The sequence below is a fragment of the Arvicola amphibius genome, chromosome 5 (assembly GCF_903992535.2).
Source record: "Arvicola amphibius chromosome 5, mArvAmp1.2, whole genome shotgun sequence".
NCBI classification, from domain to species: domain Eukaryota; kingdom Metazoa; phylum Chordata; class Mammalia; order Rodentia; family Cricetidae; genus Arvicola; species Arvicola amphibius.
In genome coordinates, this window is record NC_052051.1 from 133,016,375 (window position 1) to 133,029,684 (window position 13,310).

At 42.3% G+C, this 13,310-nt stretch overlaps 1 protein-coding gene across 2 annotated transcripts in view; it reads right to left on the reverse strand.

The window, feature by feature from the left end:
• Positions 1-13,310, reverse strand: part of Fbn2 (fibrillin 2) — a 202,600-nt gene that overhangs the window by 46,161 nt on the left and 143,129 nt on the right. For both annotated transcript variants that reach the window (XM_038330380.1, XM_038330378.1), the window contains exons 32-38: positions 11,845-11,967; positions 9,533-9,655; positions 6,993-7,118; positions 4,332-4,454; positions 3,084-3,206; positions 828-989; positions 41-109 (exon numbers count right to left, since the gene is read on the reverse strand). In XM_038330380.1, the coding sequence (XP_038186308.1) occupies positions 41-109; positions 828-989; positions 3,084-3,206; positions 4,332-4,454; positions 6,993-7,118; positions 9,533-9,655; positions 11,845-11,967 (849 nt within the window). The remainder of the gene's footprint in view (positions 1-40; positions 110-827; positions 990-3,083; positions 3,207-4,331; positions 4,455-6,992; positions 7,119-9,532; positions 9,656-11,844; positions 11,968-13,310) is intronic.

The window sequence follows — 13,310 nt, forward strand, 5'->3', positions numbered from 1 at the left end:
TCCTTATTAAAACAAACATGACAAATAGCTATGAGCTCACCTTCTAAAATGATTGTGATGGGGTTCGGTCTAAAGCCCTCACCTCCAGGACACAGTGTATAATATTCAGCTGGGAGGGAAAAAAAGGGAAAACAAGAAGTTTCATTCTCAGGATCCCAGTGGTTGAAACAAGCAGCAAACATTCAGCAACTGCCGAACTCAAATCCTCAGGGAACTCAAATCCATAGTTTTCTTTGTGTCTTTTCAAATGCATTACCATAACGTATATCACATTTTACTCCCAAATATCATGACTTCATCAGTGACATGCAGTGGGAATAACAAAAGCCGTTTTTTTTTTTTTTTTTAATTTTATAAAGAACACTGCCTTTTAGATAATTCATATCACAAATGCTTTGCCAAGTAAATAAAAACGTCAGGAGCCTGTGGTACAAAGGTTTGGTTCTGTGCATATCAGAACACATGTTTCCATTTAGACTGCCCCATGACTGACTTCAGGATACACTCCACCTACGGACCTGAACAAGCAACCTCCAAGAAGAACTGGGAATGGCCTTCATCTTTGATACCATGGAGAATCGAGATTATGACCATTCAGATTGGATTGTGGTTAAAATGATTTTTTAGAGTAATACAATGAAGAAAAATAGGAAGAGAGGAACTAAAATTCCTTCTCTATAAAACACTCTGGGCGGATTTTAAAACAACCACTGACAACAGTCCAAAACCACCCCTCCCCGCGCCCCCAGTCCAAGAATACAATAGCAACTTGTTTCTACGCTGGGCTGGGAATGTTCTGTTCCCTCTTCTCTCGGCTGCATACTTACTGCTGTTTACAGGGGGGCACGTCTCGCAGGGGTTTCCCCAGGCCTTCCCCAGGGAGCAGCAGCAGGAGGAGCGACTGACGCCCACCCCAATCTCTGTGTTGCAGGACAGACTCCCGTCTCCTCGAGGACCGAACTTCAGGTAACAGTTGCCCACGCGGTTGTCTGCGGAACAACAGAGGAGCTTGCTATGGAGAGAACCCCTCAGGAAGGCATTTCAAGGACTGCGTTCAGAATTTTGCATGCTGATGTGGAGGGTGCATTTTAACTCCTTGTACAATACAATCTCTTGCTTTTTAAAAGTCTTGAATCAACCATAAGAAATGATGACAGACGATAGTCACTAGAGACCACAGACCGTTTTCCATATGTTCATGGAGTAAGCAACGCAGTGAGGCATTCCTTATTTGGGGGTACTCTGGACATTTCGAATAATGTGAATACAAGAAAATTGGGTTTAGTTAATCTGTATCTTGGGTTTGTGAAGAGGTGGAAACATATGTAGGTAAGTTAACTAAGTTTGTAACATGCTAACAGTCTCATTCTGCTTGACTGTCATTGGTAACCCCCAAATGGGTTGACATCGATCTCCACAGCAAGGTTTGCAGAAGTGTCAAACTAGAGCGCTCTAGCAAAAGGTTCCAGGGACGCTGGAGGTGGCCTCATCTCTGTAGCTACCACCTTGAACCATGGCTTTACATAGTTTCTTTTTCCTTTGAGTGATCTTTTTCCTTTGAGTGATCTCAAGTTAAGAGTCTTCTCTTACCTTTCTTCCTAGTTCTAAACTTTTCTGCTGATTTCTCTCTTAAGTGGTATTAGTTATTTCCAAGTTAACACTTCCAAGAATTAAACTGGGTACTCTTTGTTCACACACAGAGCTGTTCTACTTCACCTTGAGGCTTAGGGGTTTTCAGTCGATGGAAGTCTCCATCTTTCTCAGCTGCCCTGCCTTGTTGCCACTTCTGATCCCTCCCTCTCATTCCCCTTTCACACAAGTAACAAAAAGACTTGATAACTTTATCTTCAAAATGCACCTGGCAACTGACGTCATCCAAGTCTTAATCTGAATTCCTGCTATCAGCATCTTTTTAAACCTAGACTCCAATGGCGTTCCAACTCATCTCTTAGCTTCAACCCTTGGTCCAAAGTCCAGTCTGTTTCGGCCTTTGTAGCCTAAGTAATCCTTCAGAAGAACTGCTTCAGGCCAGGCCACCCCTAAGAGGTCTCATCCCAACCAAAGTATTTTGAGAGTCTTTATGAGTTCACAGAGTACCTTTCTCTTCTGGCTGCACACAGTGCAACCATCTGACTGCCTCTTGTTGTTATGTCTCAATATTTTCCCTAGTTTCTGATGCCAGATCTTGGGTGCAGGAACTGGGTTAACTCATGGTCCCTCCCTTGCTAGCTTTGAATTCATCAATATTCCTTTCCCCCTCTTTTATCTTTATCCTCCCTTCCTGTCTTCCCCTGCCCCATCTGACCATTCAAATGCCCTGCTGGTAGCTTTTGCATGTGTTCTTATAAAAGTTTTAATGTGCTAATTTAAAATTTTTGTCATGTAAAACACTGAGTTTTAGTGTCTAATCACAGGTGCTTTGTGGCCAAACTGTGTATGAGTTCTATGATGTCCAAATGCTTATATTTCTTGTTCGTCTGTGTTGAGATACGGTTTTTCTCTGCAGCACAGGCTAGACTCTAATGTTAAGAACCTCCTGCCCCAGTTTCCTGAGAGTTCAGATTGCATTAGAAGATCTGTACAGTTTACTACATTGGTTTCTAGTAAATCTGTATCACCGCAAGTAGTGTAATGAACATCCTACAGACATCTGTGAAAGAGTCACTGTGTTAACATCTTTGGTCTACAAAGCCAGGAGAGAAGCTTAGGGTTTGTAGATTCTTCAGCTGGAAAGATCACCGTCCTTCATTATCTGTATTCATTGGATTCTTTCTAATGTTTTGAAGGAATTTTAATGGAATTTATGGAAAACGAAATATCTCTATACTGAAAAAAAAATTACTTATTTTAGTAAGGATTTAGCCATTGCTAACTCAAATATCTACTACCTCTTTTCTTGGTTTTGTACTCAAAAGTTGTCCTTCAGATTATAAACTTGGAATCGTCTAGAGCGCTTCTTAAGTGATCAGGCTGTTTTCGCTAAGTGAATTATATCAAGTACGCATTATAGTTCATCGTCAAGAGAATTTAAATACTCAGCTCTGTCTGTCTGATTCTACTTACATCATTTGCCTTTCACTTACCGACACAGCCCACGCCCGTGGGGTTCAGCTGAAAGTCAGATGGGCAGTTACACTCATAGCGGCCGGGCGTGTTCACACACAGGCCATTGACACAGTTTATGGGATCTGCACACTCATCTATATCTGTGAACATATAAGATGCCCATGTTAGCATCTTTACTTCTACACGTGAAGTGCTTTTCCGAGGAACTGAGTGGATCTTCCCCCCCCTCCCCCAAGTTATTAAAGATTGTTGTGGAAGACTCAACAGAATGAAAACAGATTTGACACAAACATAGAATAGGTTTTGCTATGGTGAAGAGTCGATATAAGTGTGTGCATATAGGTACAGTGCACATGTATGTGCATTCATGTATGTGTGTGCATGTGTGAGCAGATGTGTGTGTGTCTGTGAGCATGTTAATGTATATCTTTTGAGGGTATAGGGGGAGACAATAGGATTATACTTTCTAAACCTGGCTGGCCTAAAATTCACTATGTAGACCAGAAAGGTCTGGAACTGTAGAAAATGGCATTTTCAACAGTGCCGTTTAATAACTTAATATATAAGCAATAATCAAATGCTGCATTCTGAGGAAGGAAAATGATCTGCTTAAGAAAGATGAAGAATCCAGGCTGGGTGATGGTGATGCAGGCCTTTAAATTCAACACCCAGGAGACAGAGGTAGGTAGATCTCTGTGAGTTTGAGGCCAGCCTGGTCTATAAGAACTAGTTCCAGGACAGCTAAGGTTTTTATGCGGAGAAATCCTGTCTTGAAAAACAAAACAAAAACAAAAAGCAAAGCAGAATAAAAAAAACACAAACAGAAAGAAAAATAGAAGAATCCATTGAGAAGCTCCACAGGTTGAGAATTGCTATTCAACCTGTGTAGAAGTTCACCGAGGTTGTAGACTTTAGGTCTGGTTAATTCTGGTGTGTGATTTTTTTTTTATTTGAAAGTTTGTTAATAAATTCTATTAAAAATTAAGAAAAAATGAAATACATGTACAAATTCAATATGTTTACACAATACATGAATGCTTACTAGTTTTGTATTAAATAATGAAGTTGTTTATCTAAACACTAATAAATTCCATAGTAGAAAGTAAATGTGTCAGAATGTACTTTTCTTTTTCAAAAACATTCATAGCCTGATGTGCAAGTAACTTCAGAAAAATTTGAGGAGTTTATGTATTTTGTATGGAATACTATGCCAAGCCATGAGAACACAGGTATTCTCATGACACCCCGTGCCCCGGCTGGGGTACCTGTACAGTTTCCTCCTGTCCTGTCCAGTTCGTAGCCATCGTCACAGATACAGTGAAACATCCCAGGCAAATTGTTACATGTTCCAAAGACACAAATGTTCTGGAAGGAGCATTCATCAATATCTGAGGGCACACACCAAAAAAATAAGGTCACCTCTTGTTTGCAAAGACATTTAACACTTTTAATATGTAATAATGAATTTCTCTAAATTCTAGGATATTTATGAGCAGTAACATTTTTTTCTTTGTCTTTAGCTGGACAAATAGTTCAAATGGTGAGTAAGGCACACTTATCCGCAGGGTAAGATATTAAACAAGTCCTGCTTTGGTTCAATGGGTATCTTATGCTTTTTCCCCTTTCTAGAGGGTTAGCCATCTAACGTAGAGACTCACACATGCTAGGCAAGTGCTTTACCACTGAGCTACACCTGAGACCCAATTGTTTTGGATTATAATACACTCTAATAGGAAGTGCCAGCTTAGGCAGTATAAATAGGATATGAAAATTAAATGAAATTAGAGAAATTTTAAAAAGCAAAAGTAAATGGAAGACTCTTCCTAATTCATATAGACAGTACATAGTTTGTAATCGGCATATTGAAATAGAAAACAACATAACACTAAATACTAATTGTTTGGTAAAAAAAGTCTTTAACACAACATTAGTTTGTTTTATAATCTGACCTATCACCATAAAATCATTTATAGACATGTAGAAAATACTGTTCTTTATGCCATGAACTAACATGATCCACTGCCCATAAATTTGTATTTTGTTAGAATATCTCTACCAACAGAGCAGGGGAGGAGGCTCAGTAGGTTAGGGCGCGTACTGCTCTTCCAGAGGACCTGGGCATGATTCCTAGCAGCCACACTCAGTGAGGCACAGCCATCTGTCAATCCAGCTTCAGGGATTTGATACCCTCTTCTGGGCTCCACGGGCAATGCATGCTCACATGCACACATCCCGCCCTACTCCACAGCACACAGACCCACTCATGTAATCAAAGATAAAATCTTAAACTATTTTTTGAGGAAACAATTCTTTAAAAATGATTTTTAAATATAACAGTTATTTAGTGTGTATATGTGTGTGTGTGCATGTGTGTGCATGTGTGTGTATGTGTGTGCGCGTGTGTGTGTGTAAATGCACACATCGTGGCTTGCACATGGACGTGAGAAGGTGATTTGTGGAAAGTAGTCCTTTTCTTCCAGGGATGAGCCTCATGTCACCAGGCTTGGTGGCAAGCACCTTTACTTGCTGAGTCATTTTGCAGGGTCCATAGATAAGTCATCCAAACCACTATCTTGAAATAGTTGTAGCTTAAATCAGAAGGGTCTCCTGGCTACTTAAAATAGGTACACTAATTTGTTCTAACTGTCTTAGGTTTAAGGAACTGTTCAAATCGTGTTAAATGTTCAGCCAGTATTCAAATGTATCTTGCCCTGTGTTGAGGGCTAAGGAGGGAGCGCTAAGATTTCTTCATGTAGGCTGCAAATAAACTGTCGGTAGTGGAGAGAGAATGGCACTGTCTTTCTGAGCACACATTTTGCTGTGGAATGAACTTTAGCAAAAGCATCCTGTTTATACTAACGCGGCAGCTATGTAAGCTGGGGTATGGGAAAACCATATGGCCGATACAATTCAAATGAGACCTAACGCACTGCTGATGCCATCTTCTCCTAGGACCTCCACCTTCCACCATGCGCAGATGCAATCAATCCTAATGAATAATTTCCTGGACAACACCGCCTCGCAGGCATCATTTCTCTCTTAATATCTACTTTCTGGTGGTGGGGCAGGGTGAGGTTTGCCTTTGAGTCTCCCAGTACAGTTTGCTTGTGTTTGTGAGTCTGTGCTGGTGCTTGCCGTTTCTTTCACACTATGGTAGGGGGAGGGCCTGGAATTTGTTTCATTTTATCATCTTTCCCCCATCGTTAGCTTGAGGGGGAAGAGGGGAAGGAAGAGGAGGAGCCAGGTTTGGAGTTGGGGGAAGTCGTTTTTTGAAAAAAAAATGTTTCTATGAATGGCAACTTTTGTTGACGTTCCACAGTCTCACAATGAAGCTACATTCTTTTCATTCTTCAATCATATTATATTTCCTATAGCAGGTTGATGGCCCAAACTCCATGTACTGTGAATTGAGAACTTAAAAGAAAATCCATTTTTCCCCCCTTGGACAAAAGGGGGAAACAAGTCCTTGATGGACATAGGAGGCTTCTAGTCTCAGCCTCACACACCACAGCCTCAAACACAAAAGGAAATGCCAGGAACAAGCTGCTTTGACTGTACCGAGCATGGTAAACAGAGATGGCTGAGGTGGGCAACAGATCACCCTTTAAAACCAGAAGAGGTGTGCCACATGCCATTCATTTAGTGACACCAAAGGAAGAAAGAAATGGCTTAACCAAAAGAAAGAAGAAAGAATAAGCCAAACTTCCAACTATTGGCGCTTAGCCAGAAATATCTCATAAGAGATGAAAGCCAGCCTTCCTCATTATTCATCCCGCAAAATAATCCACGCTTAAACGAGAGGCTTTTATATGTGCTGTATGCGCTGTGTATTCTGCTTCCAGGTGGAGCCCGTTCCAGCCCTTTCCGTGGTTTCATTTGCTGCAGCTGATCCAACTTGAAAATGAATTGGAAGCCTGGCAACCCACCTTGGCAGGACCTGCTGTCTGAGGCTGGGGTGAAGCCCATCTCGCACTCACAGCGGTAAGCTCCCGGGACGTTCAGGCACTGGCCATTCTCACACAGGTTGATGTTCTCTGCACACTCGTCGACATCTACAGGATAAGAAGACATCTCTGTCATGTTCCAAATTTCCCAAGGCGTTTGTCTCCTTGCTCAAAAAAGATATCTGTTTCGGCGGCTGGAGTTGGGGTTCATTAATACGAAGCACCAATTAACCCACGCGCTAGAGTGGGTCCAAGGCCCGAGACAGATGCTCCCTGACTTACACACCTAACACTGGGCTCTAATAGAGATGGATGGAGTTTCTCTCAGTTCTCCTTAATACCCATTGATGAATCGGTATTAAAAGCAGTATTAGTAGATGGGATCCTGCTCATTCATAGAAAAGCACAGCAATGGACTTCCCTGTTTCCCCAACTGAGGCGTCTTAGAGAAAATGACAGATGCCATGGAAACAAAGCTTCCTTCCTACTATTAAAGTCTCACCAAAATATACAGATGAATACTTTTCAAAGGCCTTCAAGATGAGTTACTTAATTCTAGGAAGCAGAGAAGGGGAAGGGGGCAGATGTCAGCGTGTCCTGAGCCAGGTGGCATGGCCATCACCAGGCATGCAGTTTTTATTGAGTTCACTAGAAAAAAAAATCCAGGCTGAGAGAGGCCAAAAGAGCTGCAAGAGTCCCATCAGGCCCCATTCTGGGTGTAGATGTGTTTGCCACCAACACCATTCTTTCTTTGACACTACATCCCATACAAAGTCCAGGAAATACGTAACAGCCAAGGCTCTACAGAGAGGGAGTGTGAGTCTGCACTTTGACTAATTGCAGACCTAGTCTTATAATTATGAGTTTACAGGTTGAATGACCATCAGCTGGAGACACCTGTCTTGTAAAGCAAAAAGTCATTTTCTTGCCCAAAAGGACGATCTAGTCTTACACATGGGTGTAATGAGACGACCTTTCAACCTTGAGACCTGGGAGCGGGCAGGAGGGAAACAGCAACCAGTGTGTACTGAAGTTTACGTGGTGGCTTCCTAAGTCCTCTGTGTCTTCTGTTATCCCATTTAATCCTCTCAAACCTGGGACAAGAGCTAGTAAAACTCCAAGGAGGATAATAAGCAGCTTTGATGACCTCTCTTAGAAAGGGACATTACACATCCCATCTTCGAGAACTGAGAAGTTCCCCCAGATCATCCACTTAGTGATAAAAAATGCCGCTATGGTTGCTATGTCTAATTTAAAATGAGAAGAGCTCCCTCCTCTTTCATGAAGTTCTGGTAGAATTCTGTGCTGAAACCCTGGGCATTTTTTTTTTTTTTGGAGGGGAGAGGGAGAGGAAACTGGGATTGGTATGTAAAATGAGAAAGGATTGTTTTTTTAAAAGAAATAATAAAAATGAGAAGAGCTGAGGTCACCCTGACTACTCATGTAGGTAGGTTTACACTAGAGTAAGCAGCATAAACACTGTGAACCCAGGTGCCTCCCCCAACACCTGTGTTTTTCTGATGGGTACTTTATCAAGTAGTAAGAGGTAGCGATTGTCATTAATGAGAGACCCTAATTTCTAGGGTTCAGGGAAGGATCCCCCAGACTCAATAAGCCACACCAATAGATGCAAAAGGCAAGAGGATTCCTTAATGTCGAAGGCGCCAACGAGGTACTCACTACTCCAATGAGAATGAGCCCCCTTGGTATTTTTCCAGCAAGCATTTATAGGGTCTCAGGGTTACATAACAGGGAACTATAGCAACAGCAATATCATTGGTCAACTCAAATTAACATATGGGGGGGATCAACATCAGGAAAAAAAAAACAAGTCTAACAGGATAAAAACAAGTCTAACAGGATAAAAACAAGTCTAACAGGATAAAAACAAATGCATTTCCTTTTGGTAGAAATGGTCCACAGCACTAACTGGTAAGGCTATTGTACAGTATACTGTCAGTATTCTCTGGTTCAGCATACCTTATAGTTCATATATAACCTGTATTAATTGTATAGATTGTGCACTTAAAGCTGTTAACCAGTTGTCAGAACCTTAAGAACGAAAACAAGTCTAAATTAAGCCAGTTTTCAGCCAGTTTCTGCCTCCCGAGCTTTGATGTACAAAGGACTGGGTGTTTTTCTCAAGACTGCTCCTGCCGCCCACAGATATCCTGTTTTTGCCTCTTTGGCAGGTGCAGCTGATCTCAAGGCTGCTTCTGCCGCTCATAGGTATCCTGTTTTTCCCTAGTTGATCACAAAAACATCTTAAGATGGAGACTAGGGTTGGGGGTCTTTCAATTAACAGTATAGGAAAAGAGAGACGTCATTACTTTAGAACGTCCTCATTCTCTGGAATCTTTTTCAGGTTTCTGTGTTTAAAGGATGATAAAGGTATGTGCTCATTCACAGGTCAAGTAGAAGCACAGACAATTATTTCTGTGTTCTTCACGGTTTTCTTAAGACAAGGAAAGCATATTTGGTGTCCTGAGCATATGGGAGCACTCCGCAGGTCTGTCACTCACCTGAGCAAGTAAAGCCATCTCCAGTGAAACCTTCTGAGCAGGCGCATCGGTATGAGCCTGGGGTGTTGACACATTGAGCATTTATGCTGCACTGGTGGGTTCCATTCGAGCACTCATCCAGATCTGTGTGAGGAGCCAACATGACAAAGATCAGCAATGAAGATGGGACATCCGAATGCCGGGCAAGTGTGGGACTTGCAAAAGCGTGAGCCAGCCCAAACTGATTTTATTTTAGCTTATCTGGAAGGACAGTACTCTATAGCCCTCAGATTTTAGGTTCATAATCCAAAATATTCATATCATAACTGTGGCTCCAGCTACCAATTCAATACATGTATGACGTATTCATAAAACACTTAAAGGAATCTGGACTCAGATTTCACGCTGGCCTCCACCTATGGTGGCTCTTACTGCCGGTTCTCTTATCACTGTGAGACAATCTGTTTGGGAGATAGCATCTGCGAGAAGAGAGTCAGCGTAGAGTTCTAAATTAATTTTATAAGATGGGAAGAGAGATGTGGTTCTTTCTTTCATGGAATTAACAGCCTATTGGAAGGGATGCATGTCAAACACAGGAAAGAAAGAATGCTGTATTTTTCTAGAGACCATGAAGCAGGTTCCAGATACAACCTAATCTGAAATTCAGGGAAGAAGAAAGAACCCATTGAAGAGGTAACTTTTAATCAACTTCAGACCCCCTCTTCCAGGGATGAAGGGGCCTAACTTGACTGAGTAGGAGAGAAGGGTGTTTCTCATAGAGGACAATGGAGACAGGGCCACTCAAGAGGAAAAGTACAGAATGTGGCGTTCATGACAAGGGGAGTGGCAAAGCACAACACAGGGGCCAGGGCAGGGGACGGTGGAGCTAGAAAATGCTGCAGGGACCTGTAAACCTCGGAGAGGAAGCTGTGTGAAGAGAGGCTTAAGATTCTGCTACTGCTGTCTGAAGAATAAGTGAATATGGGGAAGGGAGGGGGAGGACAAAAGGGAAAAGGAAGAGGGAAAGGGGGTGGGGCAGAAGGGGCAGAGAAGAGGGAGAAGAGGGGGAGATGGAGAGGGGAGGGAACAGGAGGAGGGGAGAGCAGAAGAGAGGGGACTGAGGTGGGGGGGGAGGGAGGGTAGGGAAGTGACTCAGGAAGGCCATGAAGAGGGAGCCCTGGTGACTGAACCCTCTAGTGCCTCATCTTGGGGCAGGCAGTCTTGGCCAGACTGACAGATGGACATGAAGCACATAAAATGGAAACTAAGAGAAAAATCTGAGGCACATGGGACAAGAAAAACGGCAAGGAGGACAGGCCTGCCTGTACAATCATGAGATTAATGCTAGCGGGTGTGGCTGGCCTGGAAATAGGTTTACGGTCGGACTGAGGAGGCTGACATAGGGGGCCATACAGCAAATCATTTGCCAACTACAATAATACACATTCTGCAATTGGCTTTAAATAGTGGACAAGTATGAAACATGTGGCTGGAGAGCCAAGCTTTACTCAAATTAATTTTCATTATTGGCAAGAGATATTAAAGGTTTTTTTTTTTTTTATTTAATCCTTACTATGGGCCTATAAGCTTTTCCTGAGAAGTCACCATGGGGACATCAGATGGCTTTTTTTTCCCCTCTCCTTCTTCTATTTTAAATTGACCTGGGTAATGCTTACCAGCTGGAAATATTCTTTATTGTCACAGTATGGACATATTAAACCGCTTCATGAATGACACCCAGAGTATAATCCAGTCCCCTGCCTCAGGGCTATACAGTATTATTAGGCTTTAGTTCAAGAGTTATAGAACCCAGGGAGAAAGATTTTCCTAGTCTCCCTTTTTCAAGTTAGACTTCTTGGAATTCAACAAAAATACTTAGCTTTGCCTGCAAGGACAATCTTAATACTAACAACTGTCCACTTCCTCCCATCTTAAGGCCATGTGAAAAACCCCTTTGTTTCCACCCTGGCCTTCACTGGCTCTCAAACCACACTGATTACTCTATGGAAAGACCGGGAAAACACATTAGCTGTTTTTCATGTTACAGCTGTTTAGATCACTGGCCGCACATCAAATAATTTTTTTTCGACTGAGCAACATGCATGAAAAGGCAGATGCCAAAGCATCCTGTTGTAATTTGACCATTTATATTAAAGCTAAGGAAACACTCAGACAGGAATTATCCCTGCAACCAAAGATAGCTTTGATTTACGAGAGAATAAACAGAAAGCGAAGAGGAGGTTCCCGTTTGGAGTGTTGGTTAGCGTGTGTGCAAGGAAGAGCCACGCGGGATGCTGGCCCTTCGAGAAGGGTTTTCCTCTTTGCAAACTCACCAATACATTTGATGCCGTTTCCCACCCAGCCTTCTCGGCAGCTGCACTTGAAGCTTCCGGGGACATTCAGACACGAGGCATGCATGTCGCAGTTGTGGGCACCAATTTCACACTCATCCACATCTGAGAAACCAGAGTTTAAAAGGAAAAGATGAAGCATGAGCGAATTAAGTCTACTTCCAAGTATGTTTCCGTAAGACAACAGTTTAGGATAAACGCGGGGCTTGTACGAGAAACACTGATACCACCTTAGTCTCTAAGTCGTTTTTCACTGCGGTAAGATATAAGACTTCATGATCATGACCAAACAAGTCCTTCTCTCCAAGAACTTGCTGTTGGAAGGAGAAAGCGCAGCTGTTGTCCCCTGCGGATATGAGTGACAGCCCCCACATGTTGCAAAGGCCCATTCAAAACTCCGTGGGAAGGATATAAAGACACATTTCAGGAGAGATTTTTGAAAAAGACTTTACTGTTCTTTCCTATTAATATTTATCACATATTTTCATGAAGATAAGAATGAGCCTGATTTAAAAAAAAAAGTCCACCCTTCATTTTAAAAGTCAATGCCCCAATGTAGATGGGGTTAGAATGTTTACTTGGCATGTGTAAACACCTAGGATTAACTTCCAACATCACACACACACAATCAAAGCTACACATATACTCAGAGCTTTTGTAAATGGTCACTTATGTGTGTGCTTTTGTTTTTTCTTTCTTATCTGAGAATATGTAAAGAATGCTCTCTTCAGATGTGGCCTGAAAGGGGACCAATGCTCACCAGCCTGTGTTTATGTTCACAAATACTGCACAGAAACACATATATGTAATTTATTCAGTCATGTGCAGCCTGAAGACATTTTGGTCAACAGCAAACCATGTACATGACAATGGTCCCATGAGCTTGTAATGCCTGGACACGCGGCTGAAGCTAACATGCAGATGAATTCATCTAAGGACACTTTCTTGTGATGTATGCCCTTTGTAAAGCCATGCACAGCTGTGTGAATGTGTTTATGCAGAACATATATACTTGTGTATAACTCTGTCAATTTGGCTTCCTAAAACTTCTAGGATATGATTCTTATCTGTTCTAGCCGCTCACTGACTACTGGCCGCCACAGCTGAACTGATACTGAGCACACACTCCTGGCTTCCACCCCCTCTGTTATTAGTAAAGTCTTGCCCTCAATCCTCATCATCTGCCTGCTCCTGGAGGGGCAGCTGAAGCTTTCCCTGCAGCCAGAGCTTCTCACTGCGGCCTTGAACAAAATCCTATAGAGGGACCTAAACATGAGCATTCAGGAGGCAACTAGCCAGACCACTATTAAGATGTTTCCTAGTCATATCTGCATGCTATGGGATAAAACTAAATAGTAAAAACGAGGCAGGAGGTGAAGGAGTGAAGAGAGAAAAAAGGAGAGAGGTAATGGTGGGGGAGGAGAGAGTATAAAAGAAGAAATCATGGT